General features: G+C 49.2%; 1 protein-coding gene across 1 annotated transcript in view; it reads right to left on the bottom strand.

The window, feature by feature from the left end:
- LOC146784506 (zinc metalloproteinase-disintegrin-like VLAIP-B) overlaps positions 1–24,469 on the bottom strand; it is a 3,216,124-nt gene that overhangs the window by 2,898,903 nt on the left and 292,752 nt on the right. The window contains exon 7 of the mRNA XM_085632968.1: positions 6,584–6,646. Coding sequence (XP_085489094.1) covers positions 6,584–6,646 — 63 coding nt within the window. The remainder of the gene's footprint in view (positions 1–6,583; positions 6,647–24,469) is intronic.

The following is a 24,469-nucleotide window of genomic DNA, read 5'->3' on the forward strand; positions in this document are numbered from 1 at the left end:
CGCGCAAGGGGTTTGTGAAATGCAACAATTGCCGTGCATGTAAATGTGGGATCAATAAGACTGTGTAAATGACACCTTTTTCACAGCATCCTGTTAAATATCTAAATTGATGACGTGCCGTATGGAGTATGTGGGGTACGTGATGGGTTGCCCTTGTGGACTGCAGTATGTGGGCAGTACGAAGTTACAGGCCCACAAACGTATACTGCAGCACATGAGGGCAATTACCAACAATGACCCCGCATACCCGGTGGCACGACATTTTAAAGAGAAACATGACAACAAATTGGACTTATTAACATACTTTTTAATTGACTGTATTCCAGTGTCCAGACGAGGAGGTAACCGAGAGGCCAAACTCCGTCTCTTGGAGACTAAATATATATTAGTTAGATACAAAGACTCCAAATGGACACAACTCCAGTGAAGATATTCATACATGCTTATAAATAAATCCAAGTGAGCAGTGTGATGAATATATAAAGATAAAAAAATATATATATGATGAGTAATGTATATAAAATATTCTTCAAGCTGTTTTTTCGCTGCCATAACATTAGGTCATAATGACAGTAAAGCATATATTTTAACAGCACACGTCTTTTATAAATATTATAATTTATTGGTAGCACTATTTATTTATTTTTAGCACTTGCACTTTATTGTAGGACTTTCAGCATACAAAGAAATACAAATACGCGGTGAAAGTAGAAATTAGTATCATTGTGCACATCCTTAACAAGAATGTTAAAGAAATGTACAAAGCAATGTTCAACACAATAGAATCAATATGCAGGTCTATTTGAGTGTAATAAATGAGGGATGATTAGTTAAACATTCCAAAGTTGACGGTTGGATAAATAGAAGAGTCCCAACTAAGCAATAAAAGGCAAAGAAACAATAATAAAACCCGTGAAAAAGCTTGAAAGGATATTAATCCTAACAGTAGTTAAGAAATGATATGCCTTTTTTGCACATAAAAAATATATATACATATACAGTCAATGGAGGCCAACAGTCGTGAAGATTGCTTAATATGTTGTATATATGAAATAGAATTGCTTTTAGAAAAGGATTTTTTTAGTATAATGAAGTTGGTATTTTACCTAAATTATTCTATTAAATTAAGTTTATTATTTAAACCTATTTTTAAATAAGTTAAATTCTTATTTATGGCAGCATGTTGCACATTGATAATGCGAAATTGCACTCAAAGTATGTTGTTTATGTCTATGAAAATATGACATCACGTGTGGTTACACTGTCACTTTAAAAACAATATGGTAACTCCGTAGCGCGTCATGTGAACAAGGCCAAGAGGCCGAAACGCGTCATGATGAACAAGGTGGCTGAATAAAATTAAAAATTGCAGCACGAAGTTCTGGTCTCGCTGTCCGTTTTTCCCGGAGGAAGGGAAGTGCAAGAAGCGGCGCTGTGCGAGATATATATATATATATATATATTCACTGAAAAAAACAAAGGTTTCAGAGACGTTATAGTTAGAAATTAGCATTTAAAAAAACCTTAGAAATTCACAGAAAAAAACATAGGTTTCAGGGGTGTTCTAGTTAGCTGGCCATTTCACTCGTACAAAACCATCGAAATTCCTCCGTTATAGTTAGTTCTGCTAACTATAACTCGCGCGCCCGCAATGTACTGCTGATGATGTCACTTATTGCATCATTCATGACATTCCTCTAGAGGGAGAGAACCAGGTCAGCAGAGCTGCTCTAGAGCCAGAGAACTAAGTCAGCAGATCTGCTTCAGAGCCATAGAACCGGGTCAGCAGAGCTGCTTTAGAGCCAGAGAACCAGGTCAGCAGAGCTGTTGTAGAGCCAGAGAACCAGATCAGCAGAGCTGCTCTGTAGCCTAAGAACTAGGTCTGCAGAGCAGCTCTAGAGCCAGAGAACCAGGTCAGCAGACCTGCTGTAGAGCCAGAGAAACCAGGTCAGCAGAGCTGCTTTAGAGGGAGAGAGCCAGGTCAGAAGAGCTGCTTTAGAGCCAGAGAACCAGGTCAGCAGAGCTGCTCAAGCTGACACTGACTGACTGACACTGATTGACTGACACTGACTGACTGACTGACACTGACTGACACAGACTGACTACTCTCTACTACTATACTACTCTCTCTCTACTACTCTCTACTACTCACTCTCTACTACTGGTATGCGACCAGTCCGCAATTCCTGCTCCCGCATTCGCGACACATGCGCATTACGGTACGAGATGCTTGCACGGTGGCGGGTCCCGCGTGATGTTATTTACATTCTGGGGCGCGCTGGGTGCGCGACTCCCGCAAAAGAAATTTATGTTCCAAAATGATATGTATGTCTCTTTAATACACATATTAGGGCAAGAGATTATCTAAGATATTCATAAAAATAATATATTTGTACTTATAATAAACTTTTTGCGAAGTCGGGTGTGTGCATCGTGAGCGCAGAGAACCAGGTCAGCAGAGCTGCTCTAAAGCCTAAGATGCAGGTCAGCAGAGCTGCTCTAGAACCAGAGACCCAGGTCAGCAGAGCTGCTTTAGAGCCAGAGAACCAGGCCAGCAGAGCTGCTTTAGAGCCAGAGAAACCAGGTCAGCAGAGCTGCTTTAGAGGGAGAGAACCAGGTCAGCAGAACTGCTTTAGACCCAGAGAACCAGGTCAGCAGAGCTGCTCTAGAGCCAGAGAACCAGGTCAGCAGAGCTGCTTTAGAGCCAGAGAACCAGGCCAGCAGAGCTGCTTTAGAGCCATAGAACCAGGTCAGCAGAGCTGCTTTACAGCCAGAGAACCAGGTCAGCACAGCTGCTCTAGAGGCAAAGAACCAGGTCAGCAGAGCTGCTTTAGAGCCAGAGAACCAGGTCAGGAGAGCTGCTTTACAGCCAGAGAACCAGGTCAGCACAGCTGCTCTAGAGCCAGAGAAACCAGGTCAGCAGAGCTGCTTTAGAGCGAGAGAACCAGGTCAGCAGAGCTGCTTTAGAGGGAGAGAACCAGGTCAGCAGAGCTGCTCTAGAGCCAGAGAACCAGGTCAGCCGAGCTGCTTTAGAGCAATAGAACCAGGTCAGCAGAGCTGCTTTACAGCCAGAGAACCAGGTCAGCACAGCTGCTCTAGAGGCAAAGAACCAGGTCAGCAGAGCTGCTTTAGAGGGAGAGAACCAGGTCAGCAGAGCTGCTCTAGAGCCAGAGAAACCAGGTCAGCAGAGGTGCTTTAGGGCCAGAGAAACCAGGTCACTAGAGCTGCTTTAGAGCGCGAGAACCAGGTCAGCAGAGCTGCTTTAGAGGGAGAGAACCAGGTCAGCAGAGCTGCGTTAGAGCCAAGGGACTAGGTCAGCAGAGCTGCTCTAGAGCCAGAGAACCAGGTCAGCAGTACTGCTTTAGAGCCATAGAACCGGGTCAGCAGAGCTGTTTTAGAGCCAGAGAACCAGGTCAGCAGAGCTGTTGTAGAGCCAGAGAACCAGGTCAGCAGAGCTGCTCTAGAGCCCAAGAACGAGGTCAGCAGAGCTGCTCTAGAGCCAGAGAACCAGGTCAGCAGAGCTGCTCTAGAGCCTGAGAACCAAGTCAGCAGCTTTAGAGCCATAGAACCAGGTCAGCAGAGCTGCTCTAGATCCAGAGAACCAGGTCAGCAGAACTGCTCTAGAGCCAGAGAACCAGGTCAGCAGAGCTGCTGTAGAGCCAGAGAAACCAGGTCAGTAGAGCTCTACTACTCACTCTACTACTATCTACTGCTCACTCTGCTTCTCTCTACTACTCACTCTCTACTAGTCTCTCTACTACTCTACTACTCACTCTCTACTACTCACTCTACTACTCACTCTCTACTACTCACTCTCTACTTTCTACCTCTCTCTACCTCTCTCTCTACTACTCTCTACCTCTCTCTATACGCACACACATATATATATATATATATATGCATTTATATATATGTATGTGTATATATATTATACATACATATATAAACATATATATAATCTGCATATCTATATAAATACAAACATAAATGCATGCATACATACATATACATATATGCATACATATGCATGTTATGTACATGAAAGTTTGAAAAACACTAATACAAGCAAAGCTAAAAAGCCACCTAATTACAAACAGAATTGCTTTAACTTAAACGAGGGAGAGACCTATTGCATTTTCAATGCTTGTTTACTTTGGTTCCATCAAGAAGGCATTCAGATGTGTCACACATTTGCCATAAATTCGAAATGTTAGCACTCTAGTTGCTCATTAGATCACTGCTCACCAGGGAAGTCTGCTGCTGGTATTCAAAGTGCATGTTTCAGTCTGCATGTCAGAATTTTTTTATGAAATAGAGGATTTGAGAAGTCACTCAAAATGTGCCCTAATTTTTCTTTCTGCAGCACTAATCATAATTTCTATGGCAAAATGAACCCCCTCATGTTGTTCCTTTGCAAATTAAATGTTTTAAGAGTTACCACTTTATTCCAATCAAGATGGCTTGAGGTGTGCCATACGTTTGTCATAAGTAGGACTGTTAGCGCTCTAGTTGTTCTTTAGAACACTCTGGGAAGCTGCAGTAGAACACAAAAGAATCAACTGACAGTCTCTGCCCTTGTTGGATGTACATGTTTTACTGAGAATGTCAGACTTCATTCTCACATGACTAAGAAAGATAATGTGAATTTACAGAAAATATGCTCTCAGTTTAGCTTATAGATCACCTTCCAAACCTCTGTGGGAAAAGCATGAGAAAATAGTTTTCTCTCAAACATGATCCATGATATCCCAGCAGAAGTCTTTTTTACATGGTAAAATCACCTCTGAACACACCACAATTCCTAAAATGTGTATGGTACCATCAACAAATGATTTATAATGTAACTAAAGTCTTAAAACCTTCTATTAAGTGCAATGCTTTTTAATGAGGTGCTATTGTGTATATTGGTCCCAAGATGGCTGCCAACACTTCTTGGATGAAGTGCTGACAGCCAATCAGATCTCACTAGATGTGTGGTTAGGCTCCGTCCAGATATATCTATGATTTTACTTTTGATTTTCTCAGCAACTACTGAACGTATTTACACCATTTAGGCATGAGTGTGAACCAAGGGCTACCTCTTTGGCAAATTTCGTGTAATTCCGTTCAGCAGTTCGGGCTGCAGCTGCGATTAACGGTTCCTATGGAAAATTGCATGGGGAAAACTTGGATTGGGACCCCCTCGGCCCCCGCTTGACGAATCACCCCGAGACTTTCGGGATAGGAGTGGACCGGAGCGCCCCACCAGTTTTGAAAATTTCGCGAAGATTCGTAGACCGGCACCAAAGTTATTCCAAATAGAATGTTGCGGATTTCCTATGGATGATAGGTCCTAACTATATCTACCTACTGGCGACCGTCCGTATGTAATATATATATATATATCACACAGTGGCAGTCGCCATTGTGTAGGTATGATTAGGTCAGAGTCCATAGGAAGAGCGTGTTTTTGTTTCGCTAATAACTTTGGTGCCATTTGACAAATCTTCACAAACCTTTGCAAAAAAAGTCCTTACTGGGATGTTTTGTGGTGAATTGTCAGAGGTTGGGGAAAAAAAGGGGGCGATCCCAATGTGCAATTTCTCAATGCAATTTCGATTGTGATTTTTGAGCAGCAATAGAGAAAATGGCTTAACAGAATTAAACCAGATTTAGTGGAAATCTAGCCCTTAACTAAAATGAAAGTGTGGTTCTGATTCTCAAGCTTCAGACACTGTAAAAAAAAAAATCTAAGCAAAGCCAAACCTGCAAGCAAGTGTCTGGACTTCCTTGGGAGGCAGAAGGAATGGAGCAAAGCATAGTCACAGACCGGAGCAAAGCATAGTCACAGCCCAGGCCATTGATCAGCCCAGTTAGCAGAAGCCTCTGCAGGTTGGAAGCTACACCTGGCCACAATTCAAGACCTGCACCTAACCCCCTCGGTGCACAGTTGAAGGACATTCAAAGTGGCGGTTAGTCAGCCATGACGGGTTGGCCACAGGCCATGTGCCCAACCCGCTCTGCTCATGGGTGGTAAAAATAAGTAAAACATACAAGAAACAAGAATCTGTTTGAAAAAAACGCAGTTGGACTGTGAGTTATGTTTGCATCTCAAATGCGTAAAACCACTGAAATTCACCCTACATAACTTACAGCACATGCCATTAACAAAACACATATTTGTCAACAGCACAGATACAAAAAACAGGTAACGTGATACAAATATGGCTGTCAACTGTGTTGGCGTTGCTAAATGTAATTGGAGAATTTAGGTTGTTTTGAGCATTCAACTCAAACAGAACTTACCTTTTTACTGTGTTTTTTCCAGTGAACATCATTCTAAGTAAATACAGAGACATATTCAAATAGTTTACTCTTTATTTGGCAATTAGCTGCAGTGGCTTTTCCATAACATAGACATAACATATTACTATATTTTGAGGCTTGCTTGCTAAGCAACTTTATCCTGCCTTGGGCAAGGGCATTTATGGAAGTCAGAATCTTGCACATGAACCTGAGTGCAACAAAGTCCCCAAATGACAATCAAATCACACTTAGTGCGTTACCGATGTCTTACTTTCATAATATACATCTGGATACTTACAATGGACGTATCAGCCACCATGAAGAACTCAACATACTTCTTGGCATTAAGAAAATCGTTTTTCTGAGGAAAAAACATAATCAGATGAAAAAAAACATTACATGATATAAGAGGATATCAAGACAGGTTTATAAAGCACACAACTACCCAAAGGGATACTGGCACTAAATACAGCAGTACTTAGAACAAAAGCATTAGTTTACAAAGAGAAAGGTTTTAAGCGATTTTCTAAAAGCTAAGTGGTGAGAAGTGAAGCATAGACACAAAGGCAGAGTGTTCCAGGCAATAGCATCCACACAAGAGAATTGCAGTTCATGAGTTCAGAACTTGAAAACTCTAGGGGGAACAAGAAGAAAAGCGGCTGCTGTAAAAATATATGAGTTGGGTTATGAACTGTAATTAAACTGAGAATTAATTCAGGACTCTGGCCATACATTACGCAGAAACATTTGTACTTATTGCAATTATTAATTGACAGCCAGTGCAGTTGGTTAAGGTGTTGTGAAATCAAACTTATTGGGGGGCCTTGCAAGTGTCTTGTAGCTATGTTTTGGATCAGTTGAAGTCTCTGCAGCTGATATTTTGGAAGTCAAAGATTAAGTTAATAGAATAAAGCGGATATATACATGGTATTCTACTTATTTCAAGGTTGTGGTATAGTGCAGCATGCCCCAAAAGGAATCACAGTTGATACTAGCAGGTAAAACAGTCAAATAATAGAATTTACTTTTAATTACCTGTCTTTCCTATCCTCTATGATGTGTAACTGCAAAAAAATCCATAAGGAGTATGTTACTTACCCTGTAAGCATCTATTAGTAGCCTGTAATGATGCAGATTCACATGATATGCACACTCCTGGAAAATAGTGTTGGGCTTGGACTTTACAACTTGTTTTTTCTTAAAGTTTTTCTATTGCTTTTATTTCCTTTTTTTTGTTCTCATGTCACCATTGTGTCTGCAATACTTAGCCCACCAACCCCGGCTTTAACCATCACTTGGTCTACTGCATTCATGTTTCCAACGCACTAGAGCTGGCCGACCAGATTGGAATCCTAAGTGGTACCATGGTGTAATCATTGTATCCTATGTGGGTTTAGCAGTAGTTCACTCTAGTCCAGCTCATCTATTGAAGTCAATCCACACTATTAACTTCCTTCCCGGAGAACCTTCAATACCCATATGACAAGTCTATTTGGCTGCCTTACAGAGCCCAAGGGAGGAAACAAATACAAGATAAAGGCTGCAAGTAGCCACTCAAAAACGATTGCATGTGTGAAGAGCTATTCACAATTTAAGAAACAAGTTCATGAAAAGAAATAAAGTGGAAGCCCACAAGTCCTGGAGCAACACTCAAGGGGAGTTCAACCCCACAAAATATACACAACAGATCATCCTGACAGCGCAAGTGCTGTCTAGGCTCGACCTAAAAAGGGGTTGTGAGAAGTTGGCCTGGTGTACGCTGTCCACTAATTAAAATGGACCCCTGGTTCAGTCCAAACAACTCTTATGGTGATTTAAGAGGTCAAAGATAACCTTTGAAAGCTAACCAAGTGGTAGCTGTGGAGAGCAGCCTTCAGACTTAGTCTTGAAGGAATGTTATACAGCTTGTTCTACCAGAATTCAACATTATAGTATTGGTTAAATGAAAGAAGAACCACACTGTAGTTATCAAAATATGTATTTATTGATATAACACTCTAAGTACGACACAGTATCTTCTGCAGGAAGATACTCACAAAGCACACAATACTGCAGCAAAGAAACAATAATAAATAGCACTAATACTCAGTGGGCTCCGGGGGGAGACCAAACCATATACTAAAACAGTGGTATAAGAACCACAACTCGAGGGGGCGTGGCTAAGATGGCCGCCGAGACGGACGCGTCTAGCTGAGGCTCCGGGATCGGGCTTTCCCCTCGCCTGTTCCCGGTGAGCCTGGGGGCGACCTATGCATCTCTGAAGCTGCCCTGAGGCGTGGGGAGTCCAGCGCTGGTGATCCGGTAGCGGAGCGGCTCTCGGGTGCCAGAACGTTGATACGGGAGCTGCTCGGACGTGGAGGCGCCGATCACAAAATGGCGCCCATCCGGCTCCGCCGCAGCCGCTGACGACCTGCGGACCTGGGATTGGGGCGCTGGAGGCAGGGGTCCCGCTCCCCGCGGGGGCCGGCCAGCTGCCTCGGGAGAGGATTGCCTAGAGTGCGGACGCCGCCGTGGCGGATCACGGGTTCCGGTGCCTCGGGGGGTGACGGTGAGGCCCCATAACCACCCCCCCCCGTGTGGAGGGCAGTGGTGACGAAGCTGGGCACTGCGTAGAGGAGTGATCTGGCGAGGAGTGATGTGGTCGATGGCACCGGCCGGCGAGGACTGCCGCCACTGACGATCATCGCGGCTGAGAGAAGACCCGAGGGAAACCAAGAAGCGGCCCTGCTAAACGAACCTGGAGGCAGAAGTACAGGTGGGCCCGTGCGGTGGTGCACGGGGCTGGAGGTGGCGGGGGGGGGGCCTCCGGTGCTGCCTGCGAGAGCGTCTGCCTGATCCAAAGATGGCGACGGGTGGCAGCCCGGCAGAGTAATTTGAGCGGTGGAGCGGCGCGACTGTGGAGTGTTGCACGTCGGTCCCTGGGACCCGGGGTTGTTGCCCGGATTCCGCTCTGCCAGCAGCGACCCCCCGGGGTCTGTTCAGAGAGCAGGGAGGACGGCGGGGGTTCTGTGAGGCGCCAACGTCGACTCGGTCTCCCAGGCAGAGCACCACTGGTCTAGCGGCGGAGCCTGGTCCGGAGGCACGCAGCGGAGAGCGCTGGCCGCAGGAGCGAGGGGACTGGTGACGACGCCGTGGGAGACCTCTGACGCTCGAGCGGCTGCTTCGCCCTCCGCGGCCCTATCTACCCCACCATCGATAGGGCCCAGCAGCAGCACCGGTCGGGGGCAGGGGGCGGCGGAGCACCGGAGGGCCCGGGGCTGACCACGACTACCACTAGCCCGGAAACTGCGCCCGTTCCGCGCCTGCGATAGCCCTCCCAGTAGACATCATGGGCAAGTCCAGGGCGGTGTTGCCGGCCCCGGGAGCAGCGTCAGGGGGCCCGGCCGGCACGCGTGGAGGGGCCCCGGTGGCCGCAGGATCGAACGGGGAACCATCCTTGTCGACCAAGCTGGATCAGGTCCTGGCGGCGATCGAACAGTCGCGACTATCTTTGGAACAGCAGTTGGGCACCCTCACTACGGACGTCAATCTCCTCCGAGATGACCACCGTAAACTGGCAGACAGAGTCACGGACAACGCCAAAGCAGTCGCCGACCTCCAACCTATGGTGGACACACACCGGGACTCGATGCGCGCTTTGATGAGTCGCATGTCCACCATGGAAGACCGTGTGGATGACCTGGAGGGGCGGTCTCGACGGTGCAACATTCGTGTCCTTGGGCTGCCGGAGGGAATTGAACGGGCAGATGCGGTGGAGTACGTTGAAGCCTGGACTAAGTCGTTCACCCCTGGCGAAGACCGTACAGCCTACTTCTCTGTTGAGCGGGCGCACCGCGTGCTAGCTCGTCGGCCGCAGCCGGGAGCCCCACCTCGCCCGCTGCTGGCCAAATTCCTCCACTTCAGGGACCGGGATGCGGTACTGCGAGCGGCCCGACAGGCGGGCCCATTGCGCATCGAGAATAACACTGTCATGATCTTTCCCGACTACTCACGTGCAGTCCAACGCCAACGGGCGTCCTTCCTGGAGGTGAAACGGCGCCTTCGAGCAGACAACATACAGTACTCTCTCCTCTTCCCGGCCCGCCTGAAGGTCATCCACGGCGGTGTCACCTATTTCTTCACAGCACCGGAGGAGGCACACGACTGGGCGGACCAGAACTGCACTGGGGCCCGGCGGAACGGGCGCCCTAACGAACAACGAGCGACTGTGGGGGGACGCAGGAGGCAGCGCTCGCGGAGACGAAACCGCCCAGGTACCCCCGGGGGGCCGTCCCACACCCTGGGGTCACCGGACTTGGAGCAGATTGTCCAGGAACGGCGCCAGGCCCTCAAAGCGGCGGCGGGCCTTTGCCCGGCTTCCCCGGCAACGGACCTGGAACGTGCCCCCCATGTCTTCACATCAGAGGAGGAAGAGGACAGTGAGGCGACGCAGTGCGGGGTTGACTCGGGGGCCCTGCCTTCAGTCACCCCGCGAACAGCTGACGACCTGATATGATTGGCTCTGTATGGAGGGACACACATCCGCAGCCTGGGGGGCCACCCCCCGCCTCATGCATCTGCTGGCCCAGCGCTCCTAGTGTTCTCCCTGTTGTCTAGGGCACTTTCCTCCCCAGAAGCGCCTACATTCCCCAAGTGGCTAGCCATAGATACTGCACACAGCCCGCTTGTAGAGCCTACCGCAGACGCCAGCCGAACCCCCCTTCCCTAATAGGTTCATGCTCCCATGCAACCCGGGAGTCAGTTTGGACGTATCGTACTTGGCGATATGTCCTCCGTGTTGGGGCACGTTACGTTCGCCTCACCCTAGTTTCCTCCTCCCTCCCCACGCACACCTTTTGCACTATGTCCCTACCCATGCGCTGCTGAGCTGCCGCGTTGAGGAGCAAGACCCATGGGGGTAGGACGCGGGGATTGGCGCCGGGGGGCCTCTGGGGGACCCGACTGACCCGCCCTGCGATGAGCACTAGACACATGCACTGATGGCACAAGCCGGTAAAATCACACTTCTTACACTGAATGTGCGAGGCATGCATACGGCACGCAAGCGATACTCCGTATACGCATACATCAAGCGTCACCAGGCACACATTGCGATCCTGCAAGAGACACACCTCGCGGCAGGGGAGGTGACGAAACTGCGCAGACGCTGGCAGGGGGCCCTTTATGCCACAACTTACTCTGCATTCGCCCGCGGTGCCCTCATATGGGTGCGTCCGGGGGTCCCTTTTCAGGAATTAGCACACGTAATAGATCCGGAGGGTCGCTATGTCCTATTACTCGGTCGGTTAGACGGCCAGACGATATTACTAGGCAGCATCTATGGGCCGAACGTTGATCAATCCAAATTCTGGGACACGCTATCCAATCCCTTAAGCACATACGCGCAGGTGCCGTGGATCCTGGGGGGCGATTACAATTGCGTACAAGATATAACCTTGGATAGATCCCATCCGCCCCTCCCCACTTCCCCCATCATAACGCAAGCAAAACGGTTCACAACCTGGCTGCATCATTGGTCTCTGGCGGATGCATGGCAGGCTCGGAACCCCACCGCTAAACTTTACTCATTCCACTCCAGACCGCACAACCTTAGTGTGCGCCTGGACTGTTTCCTGTGTTCCCCCACCATCTTTCCTACCGTTCTGGACGCTGACTACCTGGGTAGAACTATATCAGACCATGACGCCCACACGATCACGCTGCAGTGGCGCCCGCCACGTCCCCCCGTCCCCGCTTGGCGCCTCCCTCGGGACAGCCTTGAAGACCCGGTCTTCCGCCAAACCTTGGCGGACCACATCGGTCATTATTTCAGGGAGAACGCCGGCACAGCTAGTACCCGAGCATCGGAGTGGGATGCCTTTAAGGTTGTAATGCGCGGCAATTGCATTCGGCATATTACGGGGGTCCGGCGGCTTCTCGAGGGGGACATTCAGCGGACGGAAGTAGCACTGGCCGCGCTCACTAAGGAGACAGATCCCGCTAGAGCCACGCCGGCAGCGTTAGCTGGTGCCGAGAATGCGTACGCCGTAGCGTTGGCAAGCATGCGTCGGTTTAATTTCACAGAGTACGCTGCTAGGGCCCACACAGAAGGCGATCGCGCGGGTACCCTGCTGGCGTGGCTCATAAGGCAGGACTCGAGCCTCCCGACCATCACGGCCATCCGGGACGTCCGGGGCACCCTGGTGTATTCGCTGGGGCAGATACTCAAGGCCTTCCAAGAGCATTACATGCGCTTGTACACTAGCTCCCGCTCCTCGGTGTCGGCGGCCGCCCTGGCGGAGTTCCTGGACCGTATTCAGCTTCCCAGCATAGACCTTGATACGCGCCAGGCCCTCGATCGCCCTCTCAAGGCGGCCGAAATTCGGCACGCCATGAAGGCGCTAGCCGCCCACAAGGCCCCTGGCATAGATGGCTTCCCCCTTGACTTTTACCAGACCTTCGCGCCACAGGTGGTCCCTCAACTAGAATTGCAGTTCCAAGCGGCTGTAGATGCGGGAGTCCTGCCTCACTCCATGCGCGAGTCCGTTATAGTATCCCTCCTTAAACCAGATAGAGACCCGCATCAGCTAGGCTCCTACCGACCCATAACTCTGTTGTCGGCGGATTACAAAATCTATGGGAAGGCCCTGGCGGACAGGTACGCCACGGTCCTCCCATGGCTTGTCCACCCCGATCAGAGCGGATTTGTGCCTGGTAGGCACACTTCTTCTAACATCCGGCGGTTGTTCCACGTGCAGGACCAGGTGCGAGAGCGGTTCCCTCGGGCAGCGTGTCTGGTGCTAGACCTCGAGAAAGCGTTTGACACGCTCTCCTGGGCCTACCTGTTTCAGGTCCTGTTACGCATGGGCGTCGGACCCAAACTGTTAGCCTACACTCGGCTCAGCTACTCCTCGCCCAGTTCAAGAGTGCGCATAGGCCCTCTCATATCGGACTCCTTCCCGATCCGGCGCGGGACCCGACAGGGGTGTCCCCTCTCCACCCTACTATTCGCATTGGCGATGGAGCCACTGGCGACCATGTTGCGCTGGGCGAGTGAGGAGTGGGGCATCCCGATAGGCGATTATACCCATGCAGTATCAATGTACGCCGATGACGTACTCATATATGTCCGGGACATCACGATCGATTTGACCCCTATATCACGCATTCTGCATGATTTTGCAGAGGTGACGGGCCTTAGGGTGAATTGGGCCAAGTCCACTGTCTACCCCTTGACACAGGTTGTGCCCCAGGGTCCGATACGAATAGGAGACGTTGAAGTCCCCAAGCGGTTCGCTATCTCGGCATTAAGCTGTATCATACGCCGCAAGATATCTACGAGGGGAATTACCGCGCACTGATGGGTAACATCCGATCCCAGGTCCATTTTTGGAAGGGCCTCCACTTGGCTGTTCCGGGAAAGATAGCCGTTGCAAAGATGATCCTGGTCCCGCGCCTGCTGTACCTCTTCTCCAATCTTCCGGTGGTTCCTCCGCGATCCCTGTTCCGGGAGTTGGATACCTTGCTTGGGACCCTTATTTGGGGCAACGGCCGCCGGCGGATAGCCCTGGCGAAACTGCAATTGCCCCTTGACCAGGGCGGATTGGCGGCTCCCTCATTCGAGGCGTATTTCCTTGCCGCCCAATTGCAGTGGGTGTCGCGTTGGACGGCAGGCCGGTCACAAGAGGAGTTGATCACGGAGACGGGGCGGACTCCGATCCCAGCTGTCCACCGCATGCTGCTGCCGGCTGCAGCACCACCGTTATCCCGGCCCCTTCAGGTCATGACGGTGCGCGCCTGCTTGGCACGCGTTCATCGACTTAGCCGGGGTACTCCCCTGTACTCTCCACTGCTGCCGTTGGTGGGGCTCCCTAGGAGCCGGGCGTACTACACAGAGCAAATGATGCGGGTGTGGACGGATCACGCGGTAATGGAGGTGGGGATGCTGTTCTCCGGAGAGAGTTTGCAGTCCTTCGAGGCACTGGTCGGGGACTTCGAGCTGCCCAGGGGACAATTCCTCCGGCACAGGCAGCTTCTCACGGACTGCCGCAGGCAGTGGGGAGGAACCGAGACGGAGCCCCCCACACACCCGGTCATCCATGCGATACTGCAGATGGGGTCGGGTCGTCATCTTGTCACGTGGATCTACAAAGCGGTGAGAACCCTGCGGAGTCCTACGTTAGCGACCCTCCGGGAACACTGGGAGGATGACTTCCAACGGCCTCTACACGACAGGGAGTGGACCAGGGCCCTGGAATACACAAAAAAAGTGTCCCTTAATTATCGGTTTAAGAACATACAGTTGCATATCCTGCACAGGGCGTATCTAACCCCCGAAAAGTTACAGAAATATTTCCCCGACGGGGTGTTTGGTTGCCCCAGATGCCTGGAGCCCGCTGCCTCGTTTAAACACATGTTTTGGGACTGTCCGACGCTCTACAGTTACTGGCACACAATTCACACTGCCCTAAAAGCGGTTACAGGGTTCCGGGACCTGGACACATGGGAGGCGTGTGCGCTGGGTATTCATGAACGACACAAGTCGCAGAAAGTGGAAAGGAGGTTTGCTTTCTTAATGTTGCTCCTCGCTAAACGATGCATCGCTATGCATTGGAAGACGCGGGGGGGGCCCCCTGTAGCGGCATGGGTGGGAGCGTTCAAGAAGTGGGGCAAGGCGGAGGAAACTACACTCAGAACGGAGGAGGCTCGAGGGATGCGCAAACACCCGATCTCCATGCCCTGGGCCATGTTAATGCACGCCTTCACGCAGGAAACAGCGGCTGCGGCGAGTTCACAACTGATTGATCCCCCGGGGGCGCCAGCGACTCCGGAGCCCACCCTGGGAACGGCGCAGGCAGTCCAAGCACCCGGTGCCTCGCAGAGGCAGACATCACAGGCCCCACCGCCAGATCCCTCATAGGCTACGATCGATGCTCCACCCCCCCTGCCCCCTCCCCCTCTCCACATCCGCGACCACCCCGACCCCCCCCTTTCTTTTTCCCTCACGTAGGTCCAGCTCTCGAGCGCGTAGCCACACGTATTCCTGATAGACGACATAGTGCACCCCCATTCCCTGGTTCTCTGCTCCCAGTTCGTTCATAGTTACTCATTGGCTGCACTTCTATAGCCTCCGCGACACCCCTCAAAGGGGTTCAATCACATTGCACGGCACCCCTGCGGCGAGGCGATCAGGGCGCGCTCCAGTAGGGCATACCCAGCGGCTGGTCCCAGACAGGCGCCTGCAGCCCTACTCAGGATAGGGTCGGACGGCCTGAGCGCCCACGAGACTGCGAGGTCGAAAGGGCTGTAACTGGGCGCTCCTGCTATGTAAGTCTCTGTGATACTGGCGATACCGCCTGTGCCTGTGTATATTACGATCTATAAATGCCAATAAAAATGTTTTTTCAAAAAAAATAAGAACCACAACTCGAATCAAGACAGTGTCTAGAGGATGTAGAACTGCTGGGACCCCAAGAAACCACCCAAAGTGAGTAAGTAGGGACCCCACGGAGGACAGGTGCAGTGTGGGAACACGACCACGTGCTACGTACAATTCTATAGGAGAGTCCTGGTTGAAGTTTTAGGGTTTAAGGACGCTTCCCAGGGGAACTAGTACTAGAGTTACCTATCCAAGGGAAGCCGGGTGCATAGGTCTGAAGTGATGTCGGACACCGCTGTCGAACTCGATGGAGGACTTCGAAGAAGAGCTGTTGCTGGAAGGAAGAAAAGTGTCAGTTGGAATCCAAAGGTAAATTTGTGTTGAAGGGTACCTGAAAGCAGAGGCAACGGAGTCTGGGTCACTCAGGAGTGACAAGGGGCTCGGTAGACGAATGCCCACCGATGTCGGATGCTTCAGGTGAGTTGAAGGGGTTCTTGACTCTGCAGCCACCTAGACCAGGAGACATTGGGGCTGACCAGGAGCCAGATACGAGCTGTCCCACGAGGTATGTCGAGTACTGAGGGGTCAGAGTCCGGCTGGAGCACCAACAAGCCTTGGCAACAGCAACCAATGCAAAAGGTCGAAGAAGGGTACGGTTCGGGCCAGCAAGGTCCAGGAGACTCACCAAACACAAGGGAGTCAGGGGAGGCCTGGAGCAACCAGGGGAGCCCAAGAAAAGCTACACTGACCCCAAAGGGGACCCACAGGCCAGAAGCACAGGAGTCGCGAGGGGACCTCGAGCAGTTTCACAAAGCAACAGCCCAAAGAGCACTCAATGTGAGGAGGCCGGAGTTCTTTGTAGGAAATGGAGCCAGAGGTTGGGGCTACCTGGAACCCAGTGCCCTTGTTCTGAAAATGCCAACAAGCACATGCACTTGCAAATGACTACGATGCACAGGGGTACGGGTATTGTAGTCCCTACGAGGGATTCTGACCTCAAACTTAGTGAGACTGCAGCTCGGATCTCGAGGGACTTGGAAACCCATCTCCTGTGTTGCTGGAGCCTTCAGAGTCTCTAGGAGCTCAGGATCAGCAGACCGGTCAGTTGTGATGTAGTGCCTGCGATTGCAGGGGAGTGACTCCTTCACTCCAAGGAAGATATCTTCAGGTGTCCTTGATGCTCCACAGGTCCTGCACGGAGCCTGTAGGGTGCACGGGCACAGACGATGCTTTAGACTGTGAGGAAGATGAAGTTGGGCCCAAACGAAGTCCAGAGTGTCCAGACGTTCTAAGTTCAGTGGTTTCTGGTTCAGAATCTTGGGTCCTACAGCCAGGTAAGCCTTTTTGTACCCACGGGAGAGGGTTAGACAAATTCAGGGGACCCTCCCAGGGGAGGGTCTGGACAGTGGGGCGATTAATCCCATGTCCTTTGTCCAGTTTCGTGGCACAGCAGGAGCCAATGGCTCCAAGGACTGGCTTGACCTGGACTATGCACAGGGACACCAAATATGCCCCTCATGCAGACTTTCGGTCGCTGGCAAGCGCACCCACCCAGGTCTCATTAACTAATTCCTGTCTTGGAGGTGGTCACACTTCCCTGTGACAGGATGTCTTTTGTTCTGCCTTCCCCTGCTCGAGCTCGGATCAGCAGCAGGAGGGAGGAAATGCGTCTCTGGTTGGCAATAACCGTTTTGGGCTGCCCGGGACTAGAAGGCTGGTACTGGGAACACCAGGGATCTCACACAGCTCTATTCTGAGGGGTGGAATCATACCTCCCACACCAGTTACATGTGTGGGGTATGATTCCACAATGTTTGACATCAAACACGATAGGGTTACTTTCAGCCATTTCAGAGTTGGTCATCACAGGGTCGCATAATGCCACTCTATATGTCGTAAATGGCTGCAACACTAACAACCTAGGAGAATGGACTCCGTAGGCTGCAGCGGTGTCCTGCTCATGCAGTGGCGCCCTCTCACTTAGAACAAAGCACCCTGCCTTCAGGAGTGTCAAGGCCTGCTATAGCGGTAACTTACAGGTTTTAAGTGTAGTGACCCTTAGATATAGTAAACCTATATCTAAAGTAAATGGTGCATGCACCATCTTGCACAGGCTGCTATGGGATGCCTGTAGTTCCATTTTGCATGACCTCTCATGGGTAGCTTCAGCCCCTGGGAGGCCTCTGGGGTACCTATGCCCTGGGTACATAGGTACCATATACTAGGGACTGACAAGGGTACCCCAGTATCCACTCTGGAGTGTACCTAAGTACATGACATAACAGTTTAGGGAGAAAGCAGATAGACTGGGGTCCTGATTAGCAGGATCCCAGTCAGACTAGTCAAAAACAGTATTACATGAAGCAAAAAGTGGGGGTAACCATAAAAGCAGATCCTACTTTCCTACAGGGGTGATTTTTAATGTGGTATACAATGTGGTGCTGTAGATGTATTAGTGATGGTGATACAGGTGTCCACTATGAAACTGGTTGCAGAACTTGAGGTTGCGGGACTGATGGAAACCCTTTGTAATAGATCACCATCATGATCTACAAGTTGTGTAGCAAGTCAACTGAAACCTGCATTATAGGCGGCTCATGATATCTCGCCTCATCGTAACTGTCATCCTTCGAATATGTGATCACAAGGTTAATCGCAGTGAGAATGACTATATTGTCAACAATTATTTTTTTCTTCCAAACAGTAAGATTTAACTTGGGCTTGTGGAGTATATGAAAGTTCCTAATTTGGGTAATCAGCATCATTATCATGCAGGTCTTGGCATTTTATAATTAAATCAATTGGACTATAAGCTGAACAAAAGGGGCCATCATTTTCACAAGCCTTAGTACTTTATTCTATATAAGTCTACAGGATCTTTGCATGAAGAACCAGAGATGGGCTGCTTGGTGATGCATGTGACAGGAATAGGTCCAGCGAAATAGCAGTCTGAGGGGCAGCGAACAAGGAAAGAGCAGGGAAGGATTTATGTTGTTGGGGGTCATAAATAAAAGAACTGTCAAATGGAAGGTTGTCAACGTGGATTCCAGAGATGGGACATTGTCAACGACGATGTTATCAATGGGATGGTTGTCATAGATGGTGATGTCGTCCATGAGATGGCTGATGAAGGAGCTCTTGTCAACATGGTATCGATGAAACGGTCGAAGAGTGTTCATTGGTGTTGTTCTCGTCAGCTTTAGCTTTGATGACGATAGGGTTTAGACAGCGATGATGACTCAAATTCCTCAATTGAAGTGAAACGGGCAGATCTTTCCTTTGAAGAAGAAGCCATAAAGGAAGATAACTCCTGACAAAACCTTCATCAATAATGGTTTTAACAAGAGAACCTTAGGCAGTACACCCGCTGAGGGCATGCTTCCCTGAGGTTGGTTTGATATACTGATTTATATGTTTACACACATTTTCCCTGGAGGTGCTTCAAAATATAGGTCTTCCAATGAAGAATAATTCAAAGCTAACATTACCTTTTCCATAGCATGGTTTGTATTTCTGAGCCCTTTTTGAGGATGACAACGGTAGGATTCCCCATTTAAAGAAATACCTTTATCCATGGTCAAACTGTAGAAGACCCTGCTTTCTCTATTCTCAAGTGTCTAGGTGGAGAATTTTCTACTACATTCACACTCCTGTAGTTTGTGTTAAAGGTAAGGGCAATATATAAACCTATTTATTTATGTTCTCCCTTTACATAAATAGGGTTATATCCTACTATACAAATTATCCAACCGACGCCCCTACCTTAGATGGTTCCAGGGTCCCGCTTCTTATGTTTGCAGACGATACGCTGATTTTATCAAAAACTCAATCTGGTCTGCAGAAGGCCCTGGATCGCTTCATGGTGTTTTGCAATGATCATGACTTGGTAATCAACGTTGAAAAGACTAAGTATATGGTGATGCATAAACATAAAAAAATCAAGAGCCAAGTGTCACTGGATGGCACCCTTCTAGAACAGACTGATACCTTCCCCTATCTGGGCATTACAATGAATCGGAAGTTATCTTGTAAGCCACAGATAGACTTATATGTCCTGAAACATAATCATCTTGCTGGAGCTATTCTAAAAAAAAGAATTTTTTTCTAAAAGAATTCAGAGCTTCCTTTATAAAATCGGTAGGACCCGCAATTGCTCTACACAAGGAGAAAGTTAGAGCATCAATAATATATGGAGCCGAGATCTGGGGCTTTGATAACCTATCGCCTTTAGTTAAAGCACAAAACAAGTTCTTGCGCTCACTCACGTCCCTCCCACAATCTACCCCCATACTGCCCTTATTGTTAGACTTGGGGTGCGGGGCACTAAATGAGGAAGCCGAGTATAGACCTCTCTCCTACTGGAGAAGACTGTGGACCACCCCCGAGTTGCTGTCGTATGCCAATGCAATTTGGTACATTAAGAATCTCGACACGCAAAAGAGAATTGCTTGGCTTCAAAACATCAAAAAGGGCTTGACGGAAATAGGGCTGAGTCATTTATGGGTGGATCCTAGGGGCAATCAGTTTCCTAGCAAGCTAGAGTTTAAAACCCTATATTGGGATTTCAGGATAAGAAAACTGTGGTCTGACACGAACAGCAGCTCATTATCCGGTCTCTTTTTGGAACATAAACTTTTAGGTAGCTTTGAACCCTACTGGAATTTTGTTTCCAAAATAGGAGACCGTCAACTATACCACCAGTTTAGAGTGGGGTCTCTCCCGCTCAATTCCTTTAGTTATAAGTGGAAGGGCGGATCAGATAGTTCCTGCCCTTTCTGCTTAACTCAGGTCGAGTCTACTGCTCATGTCTTGTTTGTATGCCCAGCTTATGCTCTCCCTAGGAAAATCTGGCTTAAGCCGATCTGTTCTAATTTAGGTACCAGATCACATAAAACGGCTATGCGTCTTCTGAGAACTAATACTCGAGAGGACATAGTTGTTGCTCTAGCCAAGTTCCTCAGTTGGTCTTGGGCCATACGTAGGGTCCAGGTTATTAGGAACAATCCCTCATCGCTATTAGCTTTAGAACTCTAGATTCATCTAGCTCTGTTATACCTAGTCCTCTTTTTATTTTTCTTACTAGACAATGAAAGATCTTTACATTTTACATGGTTTTAGCATTACCTCTTGGGCTGGTCCCATTTGGAGGATTTTGTCGTATTCGTGTTTTATGTATACTCTCTTTTTTGTATTGTATCTTTCATGATGTAACAATCCAATAAAGATTTGTTGATGATGATAAACCTATCATGTGGATCCTCCACATAAGGGAATTTTTTGTCACATCCTCCACAGGGCCTATTTTGGATTTTTAGCTAGGCTGGAACTTGAAGAAAGGAGCAATTGGGTCAGACTCTAGAGTGACCACAATTTCGAAGCAATTTATCCTTCTCTTCCAGGAGATCCTCATCAGTAGTCATAAGCTTTGAATAGAAAAGCACGCCCATCCCACAGCAAGCAGACTTAGAAGCAGAAAACAGCTTCAACATTTTTAAGCAAAAAGATTCCTTCACGGAGCCTGTCCTACTTGAGTGTCAGGCCCTCACAAAGAATTCTGTGTGTTCAGTATAACAGGACCCAATCGCTAAACTGCAACTAGAAGATGCTTGGCACACTTCCATGGATTACGAAGCTTTTAATCGCATTTCAAATAAATCTACCAAAATAGCATCCTTTGCCATTGTGGGCCAGTCAAGAAACAGATACAAGAGGATAGGTGCATCAGAGGTAAATTTATTCGAATAAAGGACAATGTCATAAGGGACAGTTCAAACAAACGAGGGAGTTGCCACTTCCGTCAGTGGGTCTCCGTGGAGAGGTGTTCCGGTTGTGGGTCTTCAAACTGCTCGAGATCGTCGTGAAGGAGAAGGGGTAGTGAATGTAACAAGTGAAAAAAAAGAAAACTACAGTCAGTTCCTTAGTCCGTCCAAACAAAAGGAGAAATGGTAAGGGAGGTGAAGGGGAAAAGAGAGTGCACCGCCATCCGTCACCCGTGTACAATAGCGCAACGAGGCACAACAGCAGGAACGGTGTCTAAGCGCTAGCAGGGCGCTTGCGTGCCTCCCTCTGCCCTTCTAGCTGGCTTCCCGCCCTGGGGTTCCTTGAAGTACACTGCCCTGATGCGAGCACATACCTTCTGTAGCCACGTTCCTCTGGGAACGTGGCTGGTTCCTCGTTGTGCCGAATCAGATCCAGCGCCCCCTTGACTGGAGAGAGATCCGCCTCTCTCTCAACACTCGCCTGGTTCACTCGGCTGAAATCCGGCGTTTGGTATCGGGCAGGGAAAACTGGTCAGCTGCTCCCGGTTCTCACTTCTCCAGTCGGCTTGCACGCCGAGTTCCTCCTCTGGCCTTGTTACGGTCCCGGAGGTGTGTCGGTCTCCTCCGATGGGACTCCAAGTTCTGGGTTGGTGGGCGGGCGTAGAGTCCTGAACGTCCAGATCCTTAAAGGCCCACAGTACCTTTGAAGCCGAAGAGGACAGAAGAGAAAGGAGGGGCGAGAGGTAACGTGGGAACATGTCGGACTCCTCCTCCCCCGGCGGGTCAACAGCTGGGACATTGTGATAGCCATGGAGAAGGCTTCATCAGCAAGTAGAAGCCATGCCTTGGCAATTTTGCTGTCGTATGCAGCTTGGGGTTCCCAGGCCGATTTATCTGCGCATTTTTCATGGCACAAAAAACATGAACTCTTGCTGCTATGACTTGGCGTGTCTGCATCGAAGGACCACACAATCCCCTGGAAATTCACTGGACAACTCCAGAATGTCAGCTCTATTACCAAACAATCGAATCCTTGCTCCATTTGTTGTGTGTTTGCCTAGCCTTGCTAGTACAGGGACAGAGACTCCTACTGCTTAAAATCAAGAACCCAGCAAATTAGGTCATGTCAACCTGCTATTATTACATTATTGAGGGGAGCTCCCATGCAATTGGACATGTAAAACAGTAAACGTTTCTGAACATAGCTGCTGAGGAGTTGGCAAAAACAAGTATCTGATATTTAATCTGTGTCTTAATTGGAGATTAGTACATTGATAATTTGGTTCATGTTTTAAAAAAAAGATATCGCAGTATAAATTGAAATTGCATACCCCTCAACAATTGAAGTCCTTTTAGATTAAAAGAGCAGTATTTATTTAGTATGTGTATAGTAAAACAGATGCACTTTATGGCCGACGTCTAGCACAGTACGTATGCATCTTAGAGGGGTTTCCTATGAAGTGGACCCCAGTTTGTTTCACTTGACTGACTAGTACTTTAGCTGATTATGATAGTGTGCATTTACTGATCCAATGTTTTTAAACCATGATATTTGAGTGGCTATTTTGTATTATCTAGGTAATATGTTAGTAATAGCTTTCACGGTTTTATTTAGCAAACTAGATGCATGCACTTTATAAATAATAGAAAACGTATTCCTTGAGAGGTGGAATGTTTTTAACAATACAGCTTGGGTGACGATATCATATTATCAAGGTAACATGCTTTTATGTTTTATGTGTGTGAGGTACCCGACAAACCAGAGAACCGGAACTCTACCGAGGTGGACCGCGACTCTACGCAGGAAGGACGGAGCGGTCTAGTGGCGTGGACCCACCTCACGAATCAGCCAACGTCATACGAGACTCCGATGCGGGACTGGTGGTACGAAGGAAAGGAGGCGGAGTCAGGGGCTGCCCCAGAGGGTAAGGAGGCGGAGGTCGGAGCGGAGGGACGCGCCCGACAGGAAGCGACCGGAGAGGACGAGGTGAACGACAGGAGCAGAGCGGAAGGAGGATCGAGGTGGAGCGGAGTGCCAGCAGAGCGGGAGGAGTACCGAGAGGAGCCCAGCTGTACCAAGGACCGGAGTATCGCTGCAGAACCCAGCTGTACAGAGGACCGGAGTATCGCTGCAGAGCCCAGCTGTACCGAGGACCAGTGGAGCACTGCAGAGTGGAAAGCTGGAAAACCCGGAGGCTCAACAACAACAGAGGACGCCCCGGGTCCGAACGCCACGGCACAGCCCATGGGTCGTGGCCCAAGGCAAGTGACTCAAAGGGGATCGTTTTGGTGGTGGGCTGGTCGGGGTTGCATGGGGCTATAACCAGGACACTCGGCGGTTTTGGATATGTGGTTTTCTTTCTCCTTATCACCGCTATTAGCCGTTGCCCCACACGTGACCCCCCCTGTTATCCAGTCCACTATTGAGTTAGGTTTATTGTTACTTTCGAACCACGATTGACATACTCACCTGGTGGCGGTAGCACTACATATAGAACGCAAGGGCAAGACTATTAATCCCGGCTTCTCTGTTGTCTGTTTATTTTTTCAGGGCCGGAGTCCTGTTACAAACAGCCGGAAGAGGAAACACCGCGACTGGTGCTCCCCGATGGTTTTCCAGCTCCCTCAAGGATAGACGACAACCTGCTCAAACAGACTGAAAGATCCCTTGCGTTTACTCAAACACACGTTTGCATATTGTCTCTTCTGAATCAAGGGGAGAAGGCAAAACGATAATAAAGGAAGCAGTGACTTCTTTTCAAAAATTCCCACATCTGTTTCGACCTTTCTTTGTCTAAACCCATCACCAACCACGAGGTTGCTTCCCCATAACCCCCCGGCCTCCCTGAGATATTACAATGTGCATGCAATGGTTTTAATTATCAAACTAAATGCACTCAATGGCAACTTTTTGTACTGCACGTATGCATTTATAAATACTAGAACAAGCATTGACATAGCAAATAGGTCTTGCCTTGGTGACCTTATAAGTGTTTTGCCAGAGCTATTGGCTTTAGTAATGTGTTTAAGGTATGTTGGAGAGCAGTGTGGCTGCTGTGCAGCATGT

The sequence above is a fragment of the Triturus cristatus genome, chromosome 11 (genome assembly GCF_964204655.1).
Source record: "Triturus cristatus chromosome 11, aTriCri1.1, whole genome shotgun sequence".
Taxonomy (NCBI): domain Eukaryota; kingdom Metazoa; phylum Chordata; class Amphibia; order Caudata; family Salamandridae; genus Triturus; species Triturus cristatus.